This window comes from Punica granatum, chromosome 8, assembly GCF_007655135.1.
Source record: "Punica granatum isolate Tunisia-2019 chromosome 8, ASM765513v2, whole genome shotgun sequence".
Lineage (NCBI taxonomy): Eukaryota > Viridiplantae > Streptophyta > Magnoliopsida > Myrtales > Lythraceae > Punica > Punica granatum.
Window position 1 is genome coordinate 8,380,638 of NC_045134.1, and position 20,525 is coordinate 8,401,162.

The following is a 20,525-nucleotide window of genomic DNA, read 5'->3' on the forward strand; positions in this document are numbered from 1 at the left end:
GAAGGCAAAAATTTTCAATTCTAACGTATAACCGAAAAAAATTGTAATAAACATTCATTTTAAGTAAATTAGTGATTTAATGTACTTTTTGTAGTACAAATATAATCAATGTTAAAATAATATAAAAAAGCCTTTGCAGAAATCATGATTAAAATTATGATAATAAAGAGCAAAATGAGTGAATACTATTAAAGGAAAATGAGAAAAAAAAATAAAATAACAAAAAAAGAAGACCATGTAATCTATGCTATTATAATGGGGGAATCAAAATAGTTGGTGTGACTTTTCTTCTCCAAAAAATACCCTTAATTAATTAAATAAAAAGCCTAAATTATCATAAGTTAATTAAAGGGTGATTTAGTCAATTCATATCTTCATTAACTAACAACTATTCCACTTTTCCTATCTTTTCACTCTCCCTCTCTTTTTCTCTCTCATCTCTCTCCCATCTCTCCTATTTCCTTCCGCATGTCCTTTCTTTATTTAATTTTATGATTTAATATTAAAATCATAAAAACATTTGATAATATATATTATTTGATATACATTATAGGTTATTGAATATAATTATATATGTTGGGAATTATAATCGCATATGAAAAAGATGAAAGAAAAACATTGGTTTATATGAGATATGGGTACCGCCACTTATCAGCTTGAACTTTTAAGTGAAAATGGATCCAAGCTTGTATAAATCCAATGGAAGTTCAATATGGTATCAGAGTCCAGGTTACTGCACCACGCCAAGCCTAATTTGCCCCAGAGCAGTAAAAAAAGAGCGTCTTATGGCTAGTCCCCCCTCGTCTAAGTACGGAAGATAAACTCGACTTGAAGTCAATTGTCGAGGGCGGGTGTTTAAGGACACATGACAACGTGTAGGTAGAAATAGACCACACATTGTACGTGAGGGCGAATGTTGAGAATTATAATCTCACATGGAAAAGATGAAAGAACAACTATTGTTTTATATGAGACTTGGGTATCATCACTTATCGCTTGAGTTTTTAAGTGGAAATGAGCCAAAGTTCATATAAACCTAATAGAAATTCAAAAATATCTTTGCAAAAATTTTAAAATAGCAATGAAAACAATTAGGTTAGTTCACACAAGTGCGAATCTTGATAACTAAGTCGCGCGTAGTGCTAGCACAAATCTTATGACTTATAATTCTAATTCTTTGTGAAAAATTACCTGGAAAGTAATGAATAATTATTGTTAATCTTCTTTTGTTTGTAAATCACATATAATTTCAATTTCTTCTCAATTTTCATTCGGGATAAGTACCAATAAAATAAAAACATTTAAAACATTTTCTCTTTCAGATCAAAACGTTTATTTTTGTATAAGTGGGACATAATATTTGTTAATATTTAAATAAGGCCTTTCCAAATATTAGAAAATTTTTGTATATGAAAAGTTAAACCTAAAATCTATAAATTCTAAAAAAAAAAAAAGAACAATTACATATACACACATCAAGAGCAAACTTAAGGGGTCGAAGATTGAAAGAGAAAGGCAAATTGGCCGGCAGTGATTTGTCAAAGGTAACCTCCGCTCATGATGAGGTTATGGGCAATGGTGATTGTCGGTTAAAGGCCCCCACCGCTTAATTTCTTACTTCCTATGAAAATAGACCAAGATTACGGAGAAAAAAATTAAAAAGAAAATGACAAGAGATAATCAAATAATATCTTGGAATATAGAGGAAAATTTATGATATCCTTAAAAAAAGGAGTCAAACCTATGAGAAGCAAGATATAAAGTGTGACTTTAGAACCATATGTAAATATTATCTATTAAAATCCTATAAAGTATAAATTATAAGGGAATTGATATCTTATAAGAGATGACATACATTTTGAAATATAAGAATACGACCACTAAGATTTTCGAGCAACAATATCGAGACTCTTTGGAGACTTCCTAATGAACTAATTTAAGAGAAAAGTTTTAGAGGGAGAATGAAGTTCAAATGATTCTTCATATTTCTATTTGAAAACTGAAAGGTATATATAGCAGAAAAAAATGCAACTCTTTGAATAGTCACATCTATTTAGCAATAATATTCTTTCACCAAAAAATCATATTTAACTAAATATGAAATAGTGTTTGATGATTCAATTTATCTATACTAAGTTAATTATTAAATTTATCTTCTTATTAAATTATAGCTTTCTTTTTATTTTTTCGGTTGAATTTTTATATTTTTTTGTTATACTAAAAAAGACATACAATAAAAATAAAAACTTATGTGATATGTGAATTTCGTTTAGCCTTAAGGGATACAAGGGCCTCTTGAAATGTTGTTTGAAAACTTGTTTCGCTTGTATTGTTATAATAAAGAACATTTACCGAAAGGTATGATGATTTTAAAATTTAATTTGGTTATGTTAAGTATGTAAATGGGCAAATTTGTAATATCATAATTTAAATGTGGGCAAAATTGGAGAAACACCTTATTTTATTTTTGCCATTGAAAGCATGAAAGGCTTCATGAGACAAAGACTGTGTGAAATTATTAGGCAACGAACATATCATACGAAATTTTGAAATTATAAATCGATATGAAAAAATAGGACAAACATACTTGCGACAAGGGCTAACTCGCTTGAGATGGATATCAGAGGAAAATTATCAGAAATTAGACACAAAAGGACATGGGTATTTTTGAAATAATGAATATGAGCATTATGAAAATATGCGACCAAAATGAAAGGGTGCAACAAAAAGTCACAAGGGCACGAGAGTATTTTTAGAATAATGAAAATTGGAGAAACACCTCATACTTTTATATATAATATATGGATATTTAGTCTTAAAAAAATGGTTTCAATTTTTAAATATTTTCAAATTTCATGAAATATCTTTTAAGGATAAATGTGGGAAAATTATCGAGCATCTTAGGAATATATGGATAATTTTTATAACTTAATGTATTCCTTAACAAGATCATCTGTATTACATATTTATATCTAGGCTCTAATTGTATAGCTCTAAACTCAAACGCTCGAGTATATTCATGTGGTGCTTCTTTATATTGATTTTATTTTTATAATTCAATTTAGTTTCTGCGAATGGGTGTAACTTTTGAAATTGTCACTATTTCATTTCATTCATAGAGTCTAGAAGGAATTCTTTTGCCAAGATCGAAAGTATATATTCTCTTTAATTGACTTATGATTCAACGGTACATGGGTGTGTGCATATCTGCTGAATGCAATTTTACTTTATTTTTCGGTAAATCAAATTTCAAATTTTCCTTTGTACAACTTTTACCCTCCATTTGGATAGAAGGAAACGGAAGGAAATAAAAGGAATGGGAGGGAAAATTGTATGGAAATTTTTGAAAATTCTATATAATTTTCTCTCCCCTCCCCTCCCCTCCCCTCCTATCCAAATGAGCTCAGAGCTTGTAAAAAGTTGTGGACAACAATAAGTTATGTGGGAAGCATGCCATTTACCAAGGAAACAAGGCCCTTGAGAGCCTGATGCACATGTACTTCATAAAAGTTGTGGACAACAATAAATTGTGGATGCCCGATGAATTTAGAGACCTCGGAAGGAGCATTGTTGAACGTGAGAAGAAACTTAGCAGGCTGTCGATGCCCAAGGAAGCTTTTAAACATGCTGAATAATGGCTAGGTAAAGTAACAGAGAAAATCAGAATACATTGTCTAAGAAAACAGAACTGAGTCCTTTCACAGAGAATAAATTCTTTAGATGACTTTAATTAGCCATTGTATGCTCATAGCCTATTTATGTTTCTTCCAGGGAACTGGGGAAGTCGAGGCGCTACGCCTTTAGTTGGATCTTTCCTTCGAGCATGCTGTTAATGCACAAGATTTTACAGAGTTATGAGGCATAAGGCTCACTGAAATGGATCGGCCAAATATCGAAGGAGACTGGACGGATTGCCTTAGGAAATTAAAATGGCTGGCTTTGTATAACAGTCCAATAAATTTTATTGCAACTAATTTATCTCTAATTAGCTTGGTCATTCTGGACCTTTCAAGGAGCTCGATCAAAGACGACTGGCGTGGGTGGACCCAAATTCTGGTGCTATTTCGCATATGCAAATCTGATTTTGTCTGGAAAGTTCCAGTCACAGTCAATACTGTTAATCGGGATTCCAAAATGTCCCACCAAAGGCGAAATGCATGTTTACTCTGGATCAACATAATTAAGGGCATATTTATATCCCATGATTTCACCTCTCTTTTAAATTTATCATATACTTTTAAAATGATCTGAAACATTTATGGTTTACATTTTTTTTCAAATATATCCCGCCGTTATATATTCGTCAACATTTAACGGTCTTGCCACTGTATCCCTTTTACCGAGATAGATCTGAGAAAAAAAATTAAAATTATGAAATAGAATTGAGAAAAAAATAAACCATATGATAGATTTGAGAAAAAATTAAATCATGGGATAGATTTGGAGCCTACTTACGTTTCATTAACGAAAAATATAACGTCAAAATAGATTTGAAAAAAAAATATAAACCATAGGATATTTTAGATCATTTTAAAAATATATGGTAAATTTGAAAGAAATGTGAAACCATGGGATATGAGATAAAAACCCCACATAATTAATGCCTATGGTTTTATTCTTAGTTTTTAACAACTCAGAGGTCAGGGACATAGCCATTACAGGGGCAATCAGATCAGGGCTAGCCTCGACTGAGGCAAGTCCGGCTCCACATGAGGTTAGGTTGGATCGCTCTGGTCCTGGTCCTGGCACAAGATTAATTTATTATTTTGCATAGATTAATTTGGCCTCCCGGCCTACACGGAAGGCTCCTCTCTCCCGGTCGTCGGTCCACTTTTAATAATTTTGATATGACTAGTGATTTTGGAACTTGTCTCTTCTGGCAGTGGGAAGAACTTTTTCTTTTTTTAATCAATAAATCGGTGGTATGATTTACTTAGTAAGCGTCCCTTTAATCAATTATGCATAGTCTGCCTTACACCAAAATTAAATTCAAAATCTCTAAATTTAATAGGTAGAAACATGTGTCACTAATAAATAGATAAATCTCTCTCGTGAAAAATTAAAAGAAAAAGAAAAAGAAGACAGGCTGATTGGTAGGGACAATATCTCGGCGTCACGCACACTCTGCTAGGTCTTTTTCTAGCGTACGGTATGTTAGCAAGGGAGGGAAATGGTGGGACAAGAAATGGACTGGAGAAATTGTATAGAAATTTCCATAAAGGCTTTCCTAAGAATTTCCAGTTAGCCCAAGCCCGAGGATTACTCCAAGAAGTTTTGATTATATATAGCTCGTTCCAGTCGCAAAAGATCATTCATACACCAGCAAAAGTTACTAAGATTGAGCATGATTAGGTCTGAGCAACATTACTGTTTGAGGCAGAGCGGTCATGAAAATGGAGGCATACAAGAACCCGAATACACCCATTGAGTACCGAGTGAGAGATTTGATCGGTCGAATGTCTCTGAAGGAGAAGATTGGTCAGATGACTATGACCGGGAAAGGCTCCCTCACTCCCACTGCCCTCCGTGATGGCTCCGTCGGTACTCTTTTCTCTCCTCGTGCCTCTTTTAAGCGTCATTTTACACAACCCTGTGTAGATGCTCCCCGAACTTAATTAAGCATCACTAAGTAATCTGCTGCCCTCACTTTAAGCTCTCTCACTCACATACGAAGAGCACTTACGTCGTGTTCGTTTCAACTTATAGTGCTAAAGAAAATAAGTACTTACTGAAATAAACAAATTTTGTTTGATTGGGAAAAAAAGTATATGCACTTAATTCATTGATTTGTATTACCACAAAACTCTTTTGATTCCTACATTGGCCGCTATTAGCGCGATAGAAGAGAGGTGAGGCATTTCTGGGCGGTGGGGACCTGCTCAGATAAGTTCGCTAGCAACCTCTAGTGTCGCTGTTCACTTGATTGGGGCAGTAGTGGTGTTGGAGTCACCGCGGTCCTCTCCCCCGCACTCACTCTCTCCAGCATGAGAGCATATGGAATCCTTTTGCAAATTACTAGAAAATTGAGGAACATCGCTGCAAAATTTGAGAGGTAGCTGATTGGCCGAGCAAATCAGCTAAAAAAATAAGCAGGTCTTCATTTACTTTTAACTACATTTTTTTTTTGGGTCAGCATCATTTAGTGTTTTTGGATTAAGTTAGTGTTTTTTGTTTGAATTAAGTCATTTTTCTTTTCATTCCCATATAAACTGAACTCAATTAAATATTGAAATTAATTTCAGCATGTGAAATTTCCAAAATTTCACTCGATAAAAGTCAATAAAAAAAACATATGAATTTCCATACAAATAATGAATATTCAGAAAATTACAACTGAATGAGTAAAATTCCAGTAAAATGCTACAGTTCCACCACCATGCAGGCTTGTAAAAAATAATTGAGAGAATATATTGTGGGGATAAACTTGATGTCCAGTGAATAACTATAACCTAAACTAGTCGAATCATAGTAGGTGTACAATAATATCATAAATATATCATGGAGACCTCCAGAATTTAGATCAACTACGTGTCCTTCGTACCTCCAGACCATAGTGGTGGCTCCACACTGGCAGCCTCTCTACTCCAAGCAGTCATTTCCCGCCACTCAATTTATGATTGACTCAGTTCGTCACATAACTTACCAACTCCCATCAATCGTAGTTACACAACTCAAAAAAACTCACTACTCATTTTCAAACATTTTAACCAATTGTACAAAAATACATGTGTGATCTGTGACACTGACATGGCAATGATAATGCAATTTTGATACACTAATTATAATCACAATAAAAATATCAGATTAGGAATAGATTACTCACTTTAACATGACCTTGAATCTCAAATTTTCGAAACCAATTGTTCTAATTTTCTAAAATTTTTCTCTCTATTTTCTCACACGATTTCTCTCTAACTCTCGACCTCTCTCTCCAGTGAAAGAAAAATTGAACCACAGGGTGAAGAACACAAATATCAAAGGAAGAAAAAGCAAGGCGGCTGGATTTGATCAAATTGAGTGGCCCGCATGTAAAGACGGGAGTACGGGGAAATTGACGCATGAAAGCAAACTCAAAACTTATCCTCTTGTTCACCAAAAAAAAAAATTCTTCTTAAAGTAAAGTATTCATATTAATTAACTAATTAATAAAACTATATCAAATGCAATAATTGAAAAATATACGCGAAACAAATTTGGTATGTTACCCAACACTTAATATGTACATGACACAGACCCGTGCTATGCTCGGGCTTTTATAATTTCTATTGATTTGACTTAAAATATAATTATTTTCATAATTTTTAAAAATATATTTAGGTTAAAAGAAGATTTTTATTAATATTGATATTAAATAATGAAATTAATAAAAAATAAAAATGTTGAGGATAGAGAGAAAAAGAGGCAATGAACGGTGAGAAGAAAACGAGAGGAGAGAGAGGAGGACGGAAAAGGAAAAAAAGGGGAGGGAGTGAAAAGTTATTTTTGGTTGTTAATAAAATGCATTAATATATTATGTCATCCTCTTAATTTTCAATAATTTTAATGATTACTAAATTGATAATATCATACTGTGAGGGGTACTTTTGGGAATATGAACGTTACCCTAACCACCACCCAATTTTAATTTGTAATATGAGACAAAATTAAATACAAAATTATCGACTTTGGTACTCATGTACACTCTTGTTTTACTCCCGATTTATAAGAGTTGATTGGCCGTCATTTTCCTCTGTCTCAAACCACCGCAACTTGCTTTGCTTCCCCCATTTTCTGGGTTTTTCCTTTACTTCTCAAGATAATTCCTACTTAGGAGTAAATATCCACTGCTTCCTTCACCGAAAAAATTAACCTTTGCTTCCTAGAATGATGTAAACTATATACTTCTACATATTTAATTTGTAATTATTTTGAATTTTCCTCAATAATTAGTGTTGATTTTCAACGCTCTCCCTCAACACTAACTCTTTATGACGATATTTTCCGTAATGATGGTTATGTACTCGTACAAAAGCCGCCATTACTTCCTTAGGAGATTAATTTTTCTTCACGCTAAAAATGTTCTACACCAATTTGGCCACGCATTTGGTGATTGTAGCCGTTTCAGGAAATGGTTTCAAGAATTGACGTGTCACTAGCCGGCTCTACTGATCCAAAGCGTTGTACCATGGCTTTAGAAGTCCGCGAGATTGCACGGTAGCTAGATTTTAAATTCAAAGTCGAAGTGTGCCTTAAACAATTCTTATCTACAACCGTCATAAGGACTGCATCCTTGATCTACAACCGTCTCGCTATTCCGATTTTGAGCAGGAACAATATAGATGCAAGCTTAAAAGTCACACGGATATTGGTGTGCAGGAGGACTAAATGCAGGCAGAGGGCCATATGACAGTGCGCCAATCAAGGACTGGGCTGACAAGGCAGATGAGTGGCAACAAGCAGCACTTCAGTCGCGGCTCGGTATACCGCTCATACTGGGAGTGGACGCAATTCACGGCCACAATAATGCCTATGGCACTACCATCTTTCCGCACAATATGGGGCTAGGTGCCACTAGGTAACTTAACCTCCTTTTATATATATATATATATATATATATGTTCTTAATTCATTAGATACTTGAAGTAGTCAGGGCCAAACTGTTGTCCGAACATGGTAGTCTTGTGCTGGGAATACCTCATGTTTCACCAAAAATTTCATTAGGTGCTTTTGTTGGTTAACTGGGACATTTCTATGAGACAGAGATGCAGAGTTAATCCAAAGGATAGGAGCAGCAACTGCTTTGGAGGCCAGGGCAGGTGGCATTAATTACGCTTTTGCTCCTTGTGTTGCCGTAAGTTCTTGATAGGGCAGTTTTTTTTTTGTTGTTCAAGAAGTGAAAACAGAATATTAAGTTTGTGTTTCTCAATGCAAGAAAAATGGCGATATGCGTTAAACATTATTATGGCAGGTCGTTAAAGATCTGAGGTGGAACAGATGCTACGAAAGTTACAGCGAGGACCCGGAAATCGTGGGAAGGATGGCGTCCATAATTACCGGCCTGCAAGGGCTTCCACCAGCTGAGCACCCAAAGGGCCACCCTTTTGTCACCGGAAGGTAACTGGCCCGGTGCTTCAATTTGGAAGGGTGAAATGAAAAAGAGGACTAGTGTTTCTTACTAAGTTCCTGTCTTTGTTAGGAACAACATGATCGCGTGTGCGAAGCATTTTGTTGGAGATGGAGGCACTGAAGGAGGGAAAAACGAGGGGAATACGAGAACGAGTTACGATGAGTTGGAGACGGTCCACATGGCCCCTTACCTTGACTGTATCTCTCAACATGTTTGCACTGTCATGGCTTCCTACTCTAGCTATAATGGGCACAACATGCATTCTCATAAGCTTCTTCTGACCGATGTTCTGAAGAACAAACTCGGGTTTAAGGTAATCGCTTCAACTCTTTGTTTTGGTAATAAAATTGGGTATAAGATATTTGCATTTTCCCGTCAATGTCAAATATCAACATGGTAACCGTTTTGACATTTGAAGGGATTCGTAATTTCTGATTGGGGAGGCATTGATAGACTCAAAGACAATGGGGACCCAGAAGGGGCAGAATATCGTGTATGTGCTGCTCTCGGAATCAATGCGGGAATCGACATGGTAATACCCAAAACTTCTGATCCGGCTTTCTAGTTTAAACATGTTACATTCTCTCAGAAGTAACTCATTTATTTCTTTCCCTTTCTTGCAGGTTTTGGGCCCTCTTGACCTTGTAAAATTTCAAGAGGACTTGATATCACTGGTGGAGGCAGGGGAAGTGCCAATCTCGAGGATTGATGATGCCGTGGAGAGGATACTCAAGGTGAAGTTTGCTGCTGGAATTTTTGAACACCCTTTCTCCGACAGGTCATTGCTAGATCTTGTAGGCTGCAAGGTAAACCTGCAGAAAATGTCACATAGCTTGCCGGTCTTTCCTCGGATAGATTCTTCTCATGACCTAGTCCATTAAGATTGGGAGGATATCCACTTTTTGATCTGCGGACCACATGAAATCCGACATGGTCCAATCTGATTTATGTTTGGTGTGATTAAATGATCTGCAGCTGCATAGAGAGATAGCGAGGGAGGCAGTGAGGAAGTCCTTGGTCCTGTTGAAGAATGGGAAGGACCCGGAAAAGCCTTTACTTCCATTAGACAAGAATGCCAGAAAAATTCTTGTCGCGGGATCGCACGCAGATGATCTTGGTTATCAATGTGGGGCTTGGACTGTAAGCTGGACTGGAGGCAGTGGCAGGACAACAATTGGTATGCACGGAATTGCGTCCTTCATTTCTGCTGCAATCTTACAGTTGTAGGTTCCGCTGTGGTTGTCAAAGCTTAGTTTCAAAATTTGTCTCTCTAGTTTAGTTTTTGTGGCGTAATCAGTGGAATTTGTTTTGGTTTCTGTTATACAGGGACCACCATTCTTGATGCGATTAAACGAACAGTTGGACCTGAAACAGAAGTCATATTTGAGCAATGCCCATCAGCGGACACATTATCAGCTCATGATTTTGCATTTGCCGTTGTGGCTGTAGGTGAACCTCCATATGCAGAATATATCTGCTCGAAGACCAAACTTGTTATCCCTTCTGATCTAGCTGATATGATATGTTCAGTTGCTGATAGAGTACCAACACTTCTTGTTTTGATCACTGGGAGACCTATAGAGTTAAAGCCAGAGATGCTTGAGAAGATTGATGCTTTGGTTGCTGCTTGGTTGCCTGGGACTGAAGGAAATGGAATTACAGATGTAGTTTTTGGAGATTATGACTTCGTGGGACGATTACCTGTCTCGTGGTTCAAGACGCTTGACCAATTGCCGATGGATCCCAGTGCTAACTTATACGATCCTCTGTTCCCAGTTGGCTTTGGATTGACACACAGCCCAAAAATAAAAACCAACAGCATTTAGGCCACGGATTGGGCAATAAGTTTCGCTTCTATGACATGACATGCATTAATTATATTCCTCAATATTAATTTGGATATATATGTTTGCTTTTAATTTTCAAATAAGTGTGTTCTATCTGATCACCATTACAAAATACCCCAGAAGGTTGTGTAAGTCATCATTTACGGAGTTCAATGTCTATTGATCATCGTCAATGTAACATATTTGGTCTATCATTTCTTATATATATATATCTATTCCCACCATCGCCTTCAACATCTTCGAGGCTCGCACGATAGTCCACCTCGAGAGCTAGCTTGAACAAGGGGGGTGGGAGCTGCAGTGGAAATCCCATATGGGGGCAAGGTAATCAAAGTATCTTGAGTTGAGATATATTGGGCACATAATCAGTTGGTTGGTGTTTGAAACTTCGAGAGGCTCAGCTGAACAACTCCTGGACTGAGATGACAAATGCACTAGGAATAATTCCAATCGCCAAGCAAAAGCCCACGATGAGCGCTCACGTACTGGGGTTACAAGAACTTCCGCAGTTGCTGCTTGACAGACGTCCCTTTACTTCTATAATATGACATCTGCAATTCCAGAACCATAATGAAGTCAAAGATGGAAAGATCAAGTCATGAAGAAGGATGCGTGCTCTTCATTGTGAACCTTTCTATGAGCGAGCACAGTAAACCTTTGGCACCAGGAAGCTAAGAATGCCAATAAAAAAAAAAATCAGGAGCTTTAATGCCTTAAGCAGATAGAGAAGTTGAAGTTGATCACTACAACTCTCAAGGACCCTTCAGTTTAGGAAGATTGACCCGCATGCATACCTCGTCGATGCAAACTATTAGCAGCGTTCTAGATATGGAATAAATATGGCTTCACTTTCTAAAAGTAGATCTTGCATTTCCAAACTTTGAAATCTTCTACCCCTATTTTATGATAAAGTTCCAATTCGAAGTTAACACTACAGGTAATCGACCTTACTTAAGACTCGATTGTCTTTTGGCAGCGAAAGTGAACTAATTGAAGAAGATAGGAAGCAGAATTTATTATGCCAATGCCTTGTCCAATGTGGGAAGTTAAAATGGTTAACTCCAGGATCCAGCTATGGTCAAGAGTCCTCTCTCCACTGCCCTGCACCATGCATTTTAGCCTGATATGAAATTGTCGACGGCTGAGCAGGAGACAAGCTTTACCCTGCCCAAAAATGGAAGGCCCAAAAGATGTAAAAGAAAAAAAATAAAAAATAAAAAACATTATACAGCTCCCTCTAGCTCGTTGTGCGAAAGCAGGTACCTTCCCATGAAGGTAAAGTACATTCTGAGAGGGCCACTACTATTTATGAATCTATCTTAGTAATTGTGCAATTTATTCAAAATATGAATTATATATTGCAAACTGAGCCAAATACATAACATTCTATCACATTCAAAGTATAGTATTAGTCTTTTCTATAGGAAAAAAATGTGTACTGTAACGGCGTTTGTTTTTCAAGTTAGATAGCGATTCAACTCAACTCGATTTTGTGCGATGATTGCAAGTGTTATTGATGTGTGAGAATATATATATATGTATGCTTATATGGATGTGAAAGTAGATAAGATATTTATTATTAAAAAATTAATTATAAAAATGATTAGGAAAAATATGAGTGTATAATTATTATTAAATGACAAAAAGGATAAAACAATAGTGATTATATTGTTAAATTTGAGAAAAAAAATAGAGTTGAGTTGGGTAGAGTAGCGATCCAATTTGAAAAATAAACTCAAAAATAGTGATTTGCACTTCATCTTGCTTTAATGTTAAGTGATGCCTATGTAAATGCAGAAAATGATTTCGAGCATCTACCTTCTTTTCAGTATCGTCCCATCCATCTTGCGGAAATGGAACAATTCTGAACCAGAGAAAAAACACCATTAAACCAACCAATTCGTCAATACACATTAAGTGAAGCCTAACGAAGAACATGAAGTAAATTATTACTTAAAGAGTCACAATGTAGATAATTGATGCTCATTCCTGAATATGAGGGTCAGACACTATCTCAACCCCATGGGACTATATCAGACTTTCTCGTCATCCAGTTTAGTTCTCCAAGACCTGGAATCTCTTCTCTGCGGCCTTGTACTCTCAACGGTCGTAGATTCTTATTGTTGAGGGAAGCAGGCATATTTTGGTACGTGATAGCACCAATACTCTCAAGCTGGAGAACCGCCCAATTTGGCTTGGGATTTCTCCTTTGAGAGAACTCGGAGTATCCAACATTTCAAGCTTCCTCATGCTTCCGATAGGGCTTGGTAACTCATGGATGTTGCAACCGCTCATCTTGATCGCTTTCAACTCCTTCAGCTTCTCAATAGAATCAGGCAACTGAACAAGTCCAGAATAAGATATATCCAATTCATATAAAGATTTTAGATCACCAAACGGGTTTGGAACCTTCTCAATCTTGCGACAACTTCTTAAAGAAAGGCACTGAAGATTTTTAAGGTTCCCAAAGGAATCGCGTAATTTAGTGATGCTTGCTTTTGACGGATCTAATTCAACTAATGATTGCATGTCTCCAAATGCCTCAGGAAGTCTTTCTAACCAACTCCCAAGGAGCAAGAGGCATTTTAGTCTCCTTAGCCTTCCAACAGTCGGAAGGTCGACAATATTGACATCTACTACTTCAAGGATCATCATGGATTTAAAATTACCAATTGATTCCGGCAACGACTGGAAATCATAATTAAGGTCTTTTAGGAACACCTCTCCTAATATTTCCAAGGAACCAACATTTCTTCGGGCAAACCCTTAAGAAAACGACAATGCTTCAAATTTAAGTGCCTCAAGCTCTTTAATTGCCAAGGGATCTATCAATTTCACTTAAGGAATAACATTCTAGGATCAATCTCTTCAAGTTCCAACACTGTGAAAGATCGAGCATTTTATCTAATATGCAGAACACCAGATCCAAAACTTCTAAACTATCTCCAGCCTGGCAAAATTGTAAGAACAATAAAATGAGAGATGACAAGACAAACATACATCTATAGAGAGTGTGACTTTTGAGGCCCTCAATCAAAATAAGACACTAATGTATGTATTTACAAAGCTGTGATGGTTTCGGCTAGCTGATGGACTTTTAATGCATAGACCATTTGATTCTCTCAGAAGTTTTTGAATTTTCATTGCTGTGTAAAAATGTAATGTTTATACAGGATGAAAATCTGCGTGTTACACATAAAATATTTGTGAAAATCTGCGTGTTACCATGCATTTAGAGTGTGACCACTTTCATTTGCTATCATCTCATTTGCAATCAAAATAACATTTCCGAAACCCATATATAGAATTGGGTTTCACTATCTATAAACTCAAGTTTTTAAGTTGGACGGTACCCCAAACCCATATAGGCCCACTGGAAATATAAGATAATATGTAAGAGCAAAGTTCACATGCTCGGATAAATGAGTGGGACATTCTAAGGATATTTTCATTTGTGTAACATATATAAAATATTGACTAATTTATTAAGAATGATTTTGGGAGCAAGTCTCAGTATTTTGGTTTGGGAATTCCGAACTATGATAGTGGTTCAAGACGAATCTTTAGCGTAAGTTCTATATTGAGAATAATTATCGGAGCAAATTTCGATATTACGGTTTAAGATTATTGCGATTGTTGACATTGATTTGAGACTAATCTTTAGTATCAATTTATTGAGAATTATAAAAACGCTAAATGTAAAATTATGAAAAATTGAGAAACCATCTATTGAGCTTCGTATTTTATATTAGTTATAGATTGTAGGTAGAATAATTGCATAACTAAATTAATGATGCGACTTTGCAAGAAGTCCCGTAGAAAAGCTTGCTAGATTGTAGTTTTTTTCTTTCTTATTTTTCCTCTTTTTGTGTGTTATTTTCCTTACTTTTTTGCTTAGGTTATATTTCTTAATTTTGTTAAACAATGTTATGCTACTTTTGTCTTCACCGGCAAGTGCATATAGGATATAAAAGTAAAATAAAAGAAGAGATATAGCGCAGTCATGCATACCCTCACTTAGTGATCTAGAGATTCCAAGTTCGATATCTAATGGGACTATTCGTGTCTCTTTATTAGTTACTAAAAATTCTATTTTATTATACTAGACCTATGGACATCTCTATGTAAATATGTATATATTTATACATATACTATAAAATATACATGTGAGTTGCACATGAAATGTTTTTCGATTAAATAGTGAGATACAATATTTATAAAATGCTGAAAAATATATACAAAATTAAATTTCATTCGTATAATATATCATTAATTTTATAACATCATTGATAATCTTATTGTTTGGTTTAAAGATACCGAATCAAATATTTATTACTTAATATCATTAATTTATATTTATAATTTTTTTTGCCAAAATTAGGTCGATTTACCTTATAAAGTTACACTTAATATAAGAAGTGAAGGTATAATCTTTTAAATTACTTGGCTATTATATATTTGTTAGACTTTTGAAGTAGTTAATCCAAACAAAAGAAGGAAAAAATTTTCAATTCTAATGTATAATCGAAAAGAAATTGTAATAAACATTCATTTAACTATATTAGTATTTTACTATTCTTTTTGCATTGCAAATATTATAAATGTTAAAGTAATATAAAAAAAACTTTCACAGAAATCAGGATCAAAATCATGATAATAAAGAGCAAAATGAGTGAATACTATTAAAGGAAAATGAGAGAAAAGCAAAAAAACAAAAAAAAGATCATTTAATCTATATTATTATAATGGGGAACCAAAGTAGTTGGTGCGACTTTCCTTCTCCGAAAAATACCCTTAATTAAATAAAAAACCTTGAACGATTGGAATTTAATTAAAGGGTGATTTAGTCAATTCAAATCTTCATTAATCGATAACTATTCCACTTTTCCTATCTTCTCACTCTCCCTCTCTCTTTCTCTCTCCACTCTCTCCGATCTCTCCTATTTCCTTTAGCATGTCCTTTCTTTATTTAATTTTATGATTTTATATTAAAATCATAAAAACATTTGATAATCTATATTATTTGATATATGTTATAAGTTATTGAAGATTATTATATATGTTAAGAATTATAATGCTACATGAAAAAGATGAAAGAACAATCATTGATTTATATGAAACTTGAGTACCGCCACTTATTGACTTGAACTTTTAAGTGAAAATGGGACAATGCCCGTATACGCCCAATGGAAATTTAATATGGTATCAGAGCTTAGGTTACGCGTATAAGCACCGATGCTTGTATGAGTGTATGAACTTGCACCATGCCAAGCCCAGTATGCTTGAGAGCAATAAAAAAGGAGCGCCTCGTGGCTAAGTCCCCCTCACCCATGTACGAAGGATGAGTCCGACTCGAGATCAATTGTCGAAGGTGGGCGTTTAAGGGTACGTGACAACATGTAAACAAAAATAGGCCGCACATTGCACGTAAGGACGGGTATTGAAAATTATAATCTCACATGTAAAAGATGAAAGAACAACTATTGGTTTATATAATACTCAAGTACCACTACTTATCAGTTTAAGCTTTTAAATGAAAATAAATCCAAGTTCATATAAGCCTAATGGAAATTCAATAATATATTTGCAAAAATTTTAAAATAGTAATGAAAACAATTACATTAGTTCACGCAAGTCTGAGTCTTGATAACCAAGTCGCGTGTAGTGCGAGCACAAATCTTGTTGCTTATAATTCTAATTCTTTGTGAAAAAATTACCTAGAAAGTATTGAATAATTATTGCTAATCTTCTTTTGTGTGTAAATCACATATAATTTCAATTTCTTCTCAAGTTTTCATTTGGGATAAGTACTTGTCAGCACCCAATTTTGGTCCACCGGCTTCAGAGGGGCAGAATCGTCGTTTTTTTGCCGCCCGTGAGGGAAGTATTTCCGATTAATTACCCGAGTATTCACGACTTTTCGGAGATAGCACATTTTCCTAATCTAGCACCAATTTTATGATTTTTCAAAAATAATACTATTTTGGGACGTTTTCAAATTTCGCGTGCATCGATGTTAATTTTCAAAATTCGGGACAAAATTCGAGATTGAAAATAATTTTATCGCATAATATCGATCATCAAATTTTTCGAAGCGTGATGGCGGTCTCGAATTATTTTTCCGACGTCCGATCAAGAAGACGAGATTTTTAAATTTATACGCGCGTCGATTTTGAAATTCGAAAAAAAAAAAAAAGTCAGCAACGGTCAGAAGTCACTGACTTTTGACCGCTGCTCCTCTTTCATCATTTATTTTCCTGTTCTTCTTCTTCCTCTTTTCTTCTTTTCTTTCTCTTTCTTTCCTTCTTCTTCTCCCTCCTGGCAGGGACGGACCCGAGCCTCCCGCGCCGCTGCACCCGAGCCTGCCACACGCCAACTCCTCTGCACACGCCAACGTCTTCCTCTTCACACGCGAATGGATTTCGTGCACGCGATTTCTCTCTCTCTCTCTCTCTCTCTCGATTCCGGAACAAAACCGGAAGCTCACACGAAAAATGGGGGGGACAGACGAAAAAATCCCGGAAGCTCATCGATTCTCTCAAAAAAATTCCTACAGCCCACGCTCTCCCTCAGCTCGTTCGGACGATTCGCCCTCAGCTCCCGGATTCGAACCCCCTCAGCTCACGAACTCTCTCTAAAATCCCGGCCCGACTTTCCGCCGAGATCCACAGCTCGACCTCACGCCGAGACCCGCAGCTCGCCCACGGCCGAAAAAAAAACCTCCAGCTCCCTCGCCGAACCCGCAGCTCGAGTCTGCCTCACCCACGGCTCGGCCGCCGAACCGCCTCCTCTCTCCCTCTGAGTTTCCGTGTTCTGCTAACCGGGTCGGTTTCTCTTTTTCGGGTTGAACAGGCACGCCATCCAGCAGCTCGGCCCGCGCACGCCAGCCCAGCCCAGCCATCGCGGTCCGGTCCGGCCCACTAACCGCGGTCCAGTCAGGCCCAATCTGCCCTCATCGGCCCAGTTCGGCCCGATACCCCAGTTTGGCCAAATCCGGCCCAATCCGGCCCCTCTAGCAGCCCAACCCGTCCGGCGTTTTTAAATTTTTTAAATTTTTTTATTTTACAGATTCACCCCCAATCTCCCGAACTAGGTAAATCCCCAACTTAGTGGCATGTTTAGGACTCCGCTTTTGAATATTAATGTTTACTTGGATGAATATGATGCGAAATGAATGTTATTGGGCTGTGCGGGTGATCGGATTTGTCTCATGCTCGATTTTACGAACTTTTCGTTTTGTCTCATTTCAGTACAGAGGACGCAATTTTTATTTTTCATCTGCCCTGAATTTTAAAATTGTTTCCAGTCAAGTCCCGGTTATTTTAATATCTTCAGATCAGTCCTGAACTTTTCGGAATTTTTAAATCAGTCCCTAAACTTTTTGCAATTTTCAAATCAGTCACTAATATTTCGGAATTTTCACATTAGTCCCTGAACCTTTCGATTTTTCACATCAGTCCCTGAGCTTTTCGGAATTTTCAAATCAGTCCCTTAACTTTTCGGAATTTTCAAATCAGTCCTGAACATTTTCCAAAGACATCCGACCCTTTCCTACTTGGATCACCGACCGACAGCGCGTGTGCCATGTTTAAATATTTTATTCTTGTAATTATATGTATACGGCATGACAACGTGTGTGCTTTGCATGATTTTTCGCTTTCCATGAATCGGTGCCGTTTTATTGATTTCGTTGATATCGTGTTTGCGTGTATGTTTGTATGTGTTTATCATGATCATGGCGGCACCGGTTATGTAAATTTGTATGTTTGCCGTGCTTGATGTGGTGATATGCTCTTGATCTGTGCTTAAAATGCTTTATCGTTTAAATCAAAACCTCTCATGAATCGGGTTAATCATGCAAACTCGACTTAAAATTAATTTTTAAATCCTAAGGCGATCGGGAATTAGGATTCGCATCGGACGGTCCATCAATGATCGGCTCAACGGTCCGAAACCCGAATATTTAGAGCATTTGGCAAAACATTAATTAATTTAATCAATAATTTCACTAACGGGGTAATTGGACGTTCACACGATTAATTAATTCACTTGGCCCTAATAATTTTGTACGAATTGGTAATAAACCGGTAACACGCGTCGATAGGTTGCAAACATGCGTTGGTGCCCTTCTCAAAACTTGCAAATTTTATAAAACTCGAGACACGTAGTTCGATGTGACATGGATGTCTAGGAAGGACTTGCGCGTCTTGACTCGAGGCCTCACCTGATTTCAGGAAACTCAGGTCTGGACGTGGAAGTTCTTCTTAGATCACTTCCGGATAGATTAACAGATCTTTTGGCTCTTTAGGGTTCTTGACAACCCTAGAAGGTCCAGGGGATCGGTTAGCGCCGGTCACAGGCCGAGGTGGCCCGCACCGCGTAATCTCTCTTTCCCGAAAACAATTTTTATCTCAAGGGCAAAATCGTCTATTTGCAACCTAGTGACACCCCCCTAGGGTTAGAATAAGAGAAACATGCGGTATCAAGGTAGGGATGGGCTACCTATCTAGGCGCAGGTTCATCTGCATAGCCCGCCCTATCCGACCGATGAGTTTTTGTTATTCTAGCATATTCTCGGGTAGTTAGTTCGGGTGGATTAGCTCAAAATACAAATACCGAATTAATTGTATACTCGGCTAAGACAAAATGGGCAATAGCGGGATAGGCACTAGGTTCCAGGATGTACAGGCGGAATCAATGTTCGGTAATAACCTGTAACAACCGTAGTGTCACGACATAGAACAATCCTAAAAATAACCCACAAACACAAGACTTGATAACAGACGTCACGTACGTCAAGCCCTCGGAAAATAATGCCAAATGCGAAATACCTTCCCGAGGCGATCCCTGATCGATTCGCACCTTGTACCCATTTTGTCTGTTTTAGGGTAGGATTTGCATGCCAAGATATCCCGGTTAAAAATCGGTTAATTCACGTAAATTCGGCAATAACAAAACCCCATTGTTTGCTTATTTATGCCCGTTTTGTTACATTCTTGCACTTGTTTTGTTACGCGGATCGAGCTCGATTCCTCAGGATGCGATCCATATGGGGTCCAACGCCCCACCGTAGATCACGGGGTCTAACCCCCTAACACTGAGCGCGCATCTTAATTTCAATTCCAGTCTTTTCAAACCACACGGTGAGCACGAGTGGAATAATAACCGAACGCGATTCGACCGGGATTCAGTTGTTGTAACTTGTATTTTATTTATTTGAGAGGACAATGTAAGGATTTATATTGTGCATTCATTCATGTAAGAATCCCGGTCGGAGAGTGGACGGTCGGAGTGTTCCTTCGAATTTACGGTGTCAAAACGCGTAAGATGAGCGGAACTTAATTAAGCGGTAATTAAATAAAAATGGCAAGCCTAGACAAGCTAGAGTACCGATAGGGCATGCGAGATATAGGCTCGCATGTAACAGAACCCCCGAATTCGGAATCTCGGGTTCCGCAGACCATATGCCTTAGCAATTAGGTGTACCCTGTACCCCTAGACCCGGGTAACTTGCCGGCCCTCGACCTTTCGGGTCGTAAAATGGCAAGTGGCGACTCCTTCTCACGTGCGTC

At 37.0% G+C, this 20,525-nt stretch overlaps 2 protein-coding genes across 6 annotated transcripts; one reads left to right on the forward strand and one right to left on the reverse strand.

The window, feature by feature from the left end:
* The first annotated feature begins 5,273 nt into the window (after window positions 1-5,273).
* Window positions 5,274-11,172, forward strand: LOC116187211 (beta-glucosidase BoGH3B-like). 5 transcript variants are annotated; one of them, XM_031515848.1, is made up of 9 exons: window positions 5,274-5,541; window positions 8,356-8,554; window positions 8,740-8,830; window positions 8,948-9,093; window positions 9,176-9,419; window positions 9,525-9,638; window positions 9,730-9,912; window positions 10,082-10,329; window positions 10,433-10,524. In XM_031515848.1, exons 1-9 carry the CDS (start codon window positions 5,388-5,390, stop codon window positions 10,446-10,448), a joined length of 1,395 nt encoding a protein of 464 aa, XP_031371708.1. In that variant the 5' UTR covers window positions 5,274-5,387; the 3' UTR covers window positions 10,449-10,524. The 5 variants fall into 5 exon arrangements, with proteins under 5 accessions (XP_031371708.1, XP_031371704.1, XP_031371705.1 ...); XM_031515844.1 differs by having other exon boundaries at window positions 5,293-5,541; window positions 10,082-10,283; window positions 10,433-11,172; XM_031515845.1 differs by having other exon boundaries at window positions 5,293-5,541; window positions 9,730-9,840; window positions 10,082-10,283; window positions 10,433-11,172.
* Window positions 11,173-13,053: 1,881 nt separating this feature from the next.
* LOC116188689 (leucine-rich repeat-containing protein 1-like) lies at window positions 13,054-17,854 on the reverse strand. Its single transcript, XM_031518173.1, has 2 exons — window positions 17,674-17,854; window positions 13,054-13,718 (listed from the first exon to the last, which is right to left on the reverse strand). The coding sequence occupies exons 1-2, from the start codon at window positions 17,852-17,854 to the stop codon at window positions 13,054-13,056; spliced, it is 846 nt and encodes a 281-aa protein (XP_031374033.1).
* Between the last annotated feature and the right edge of the window lie 2,671 nt (window positions 17,855-20,525).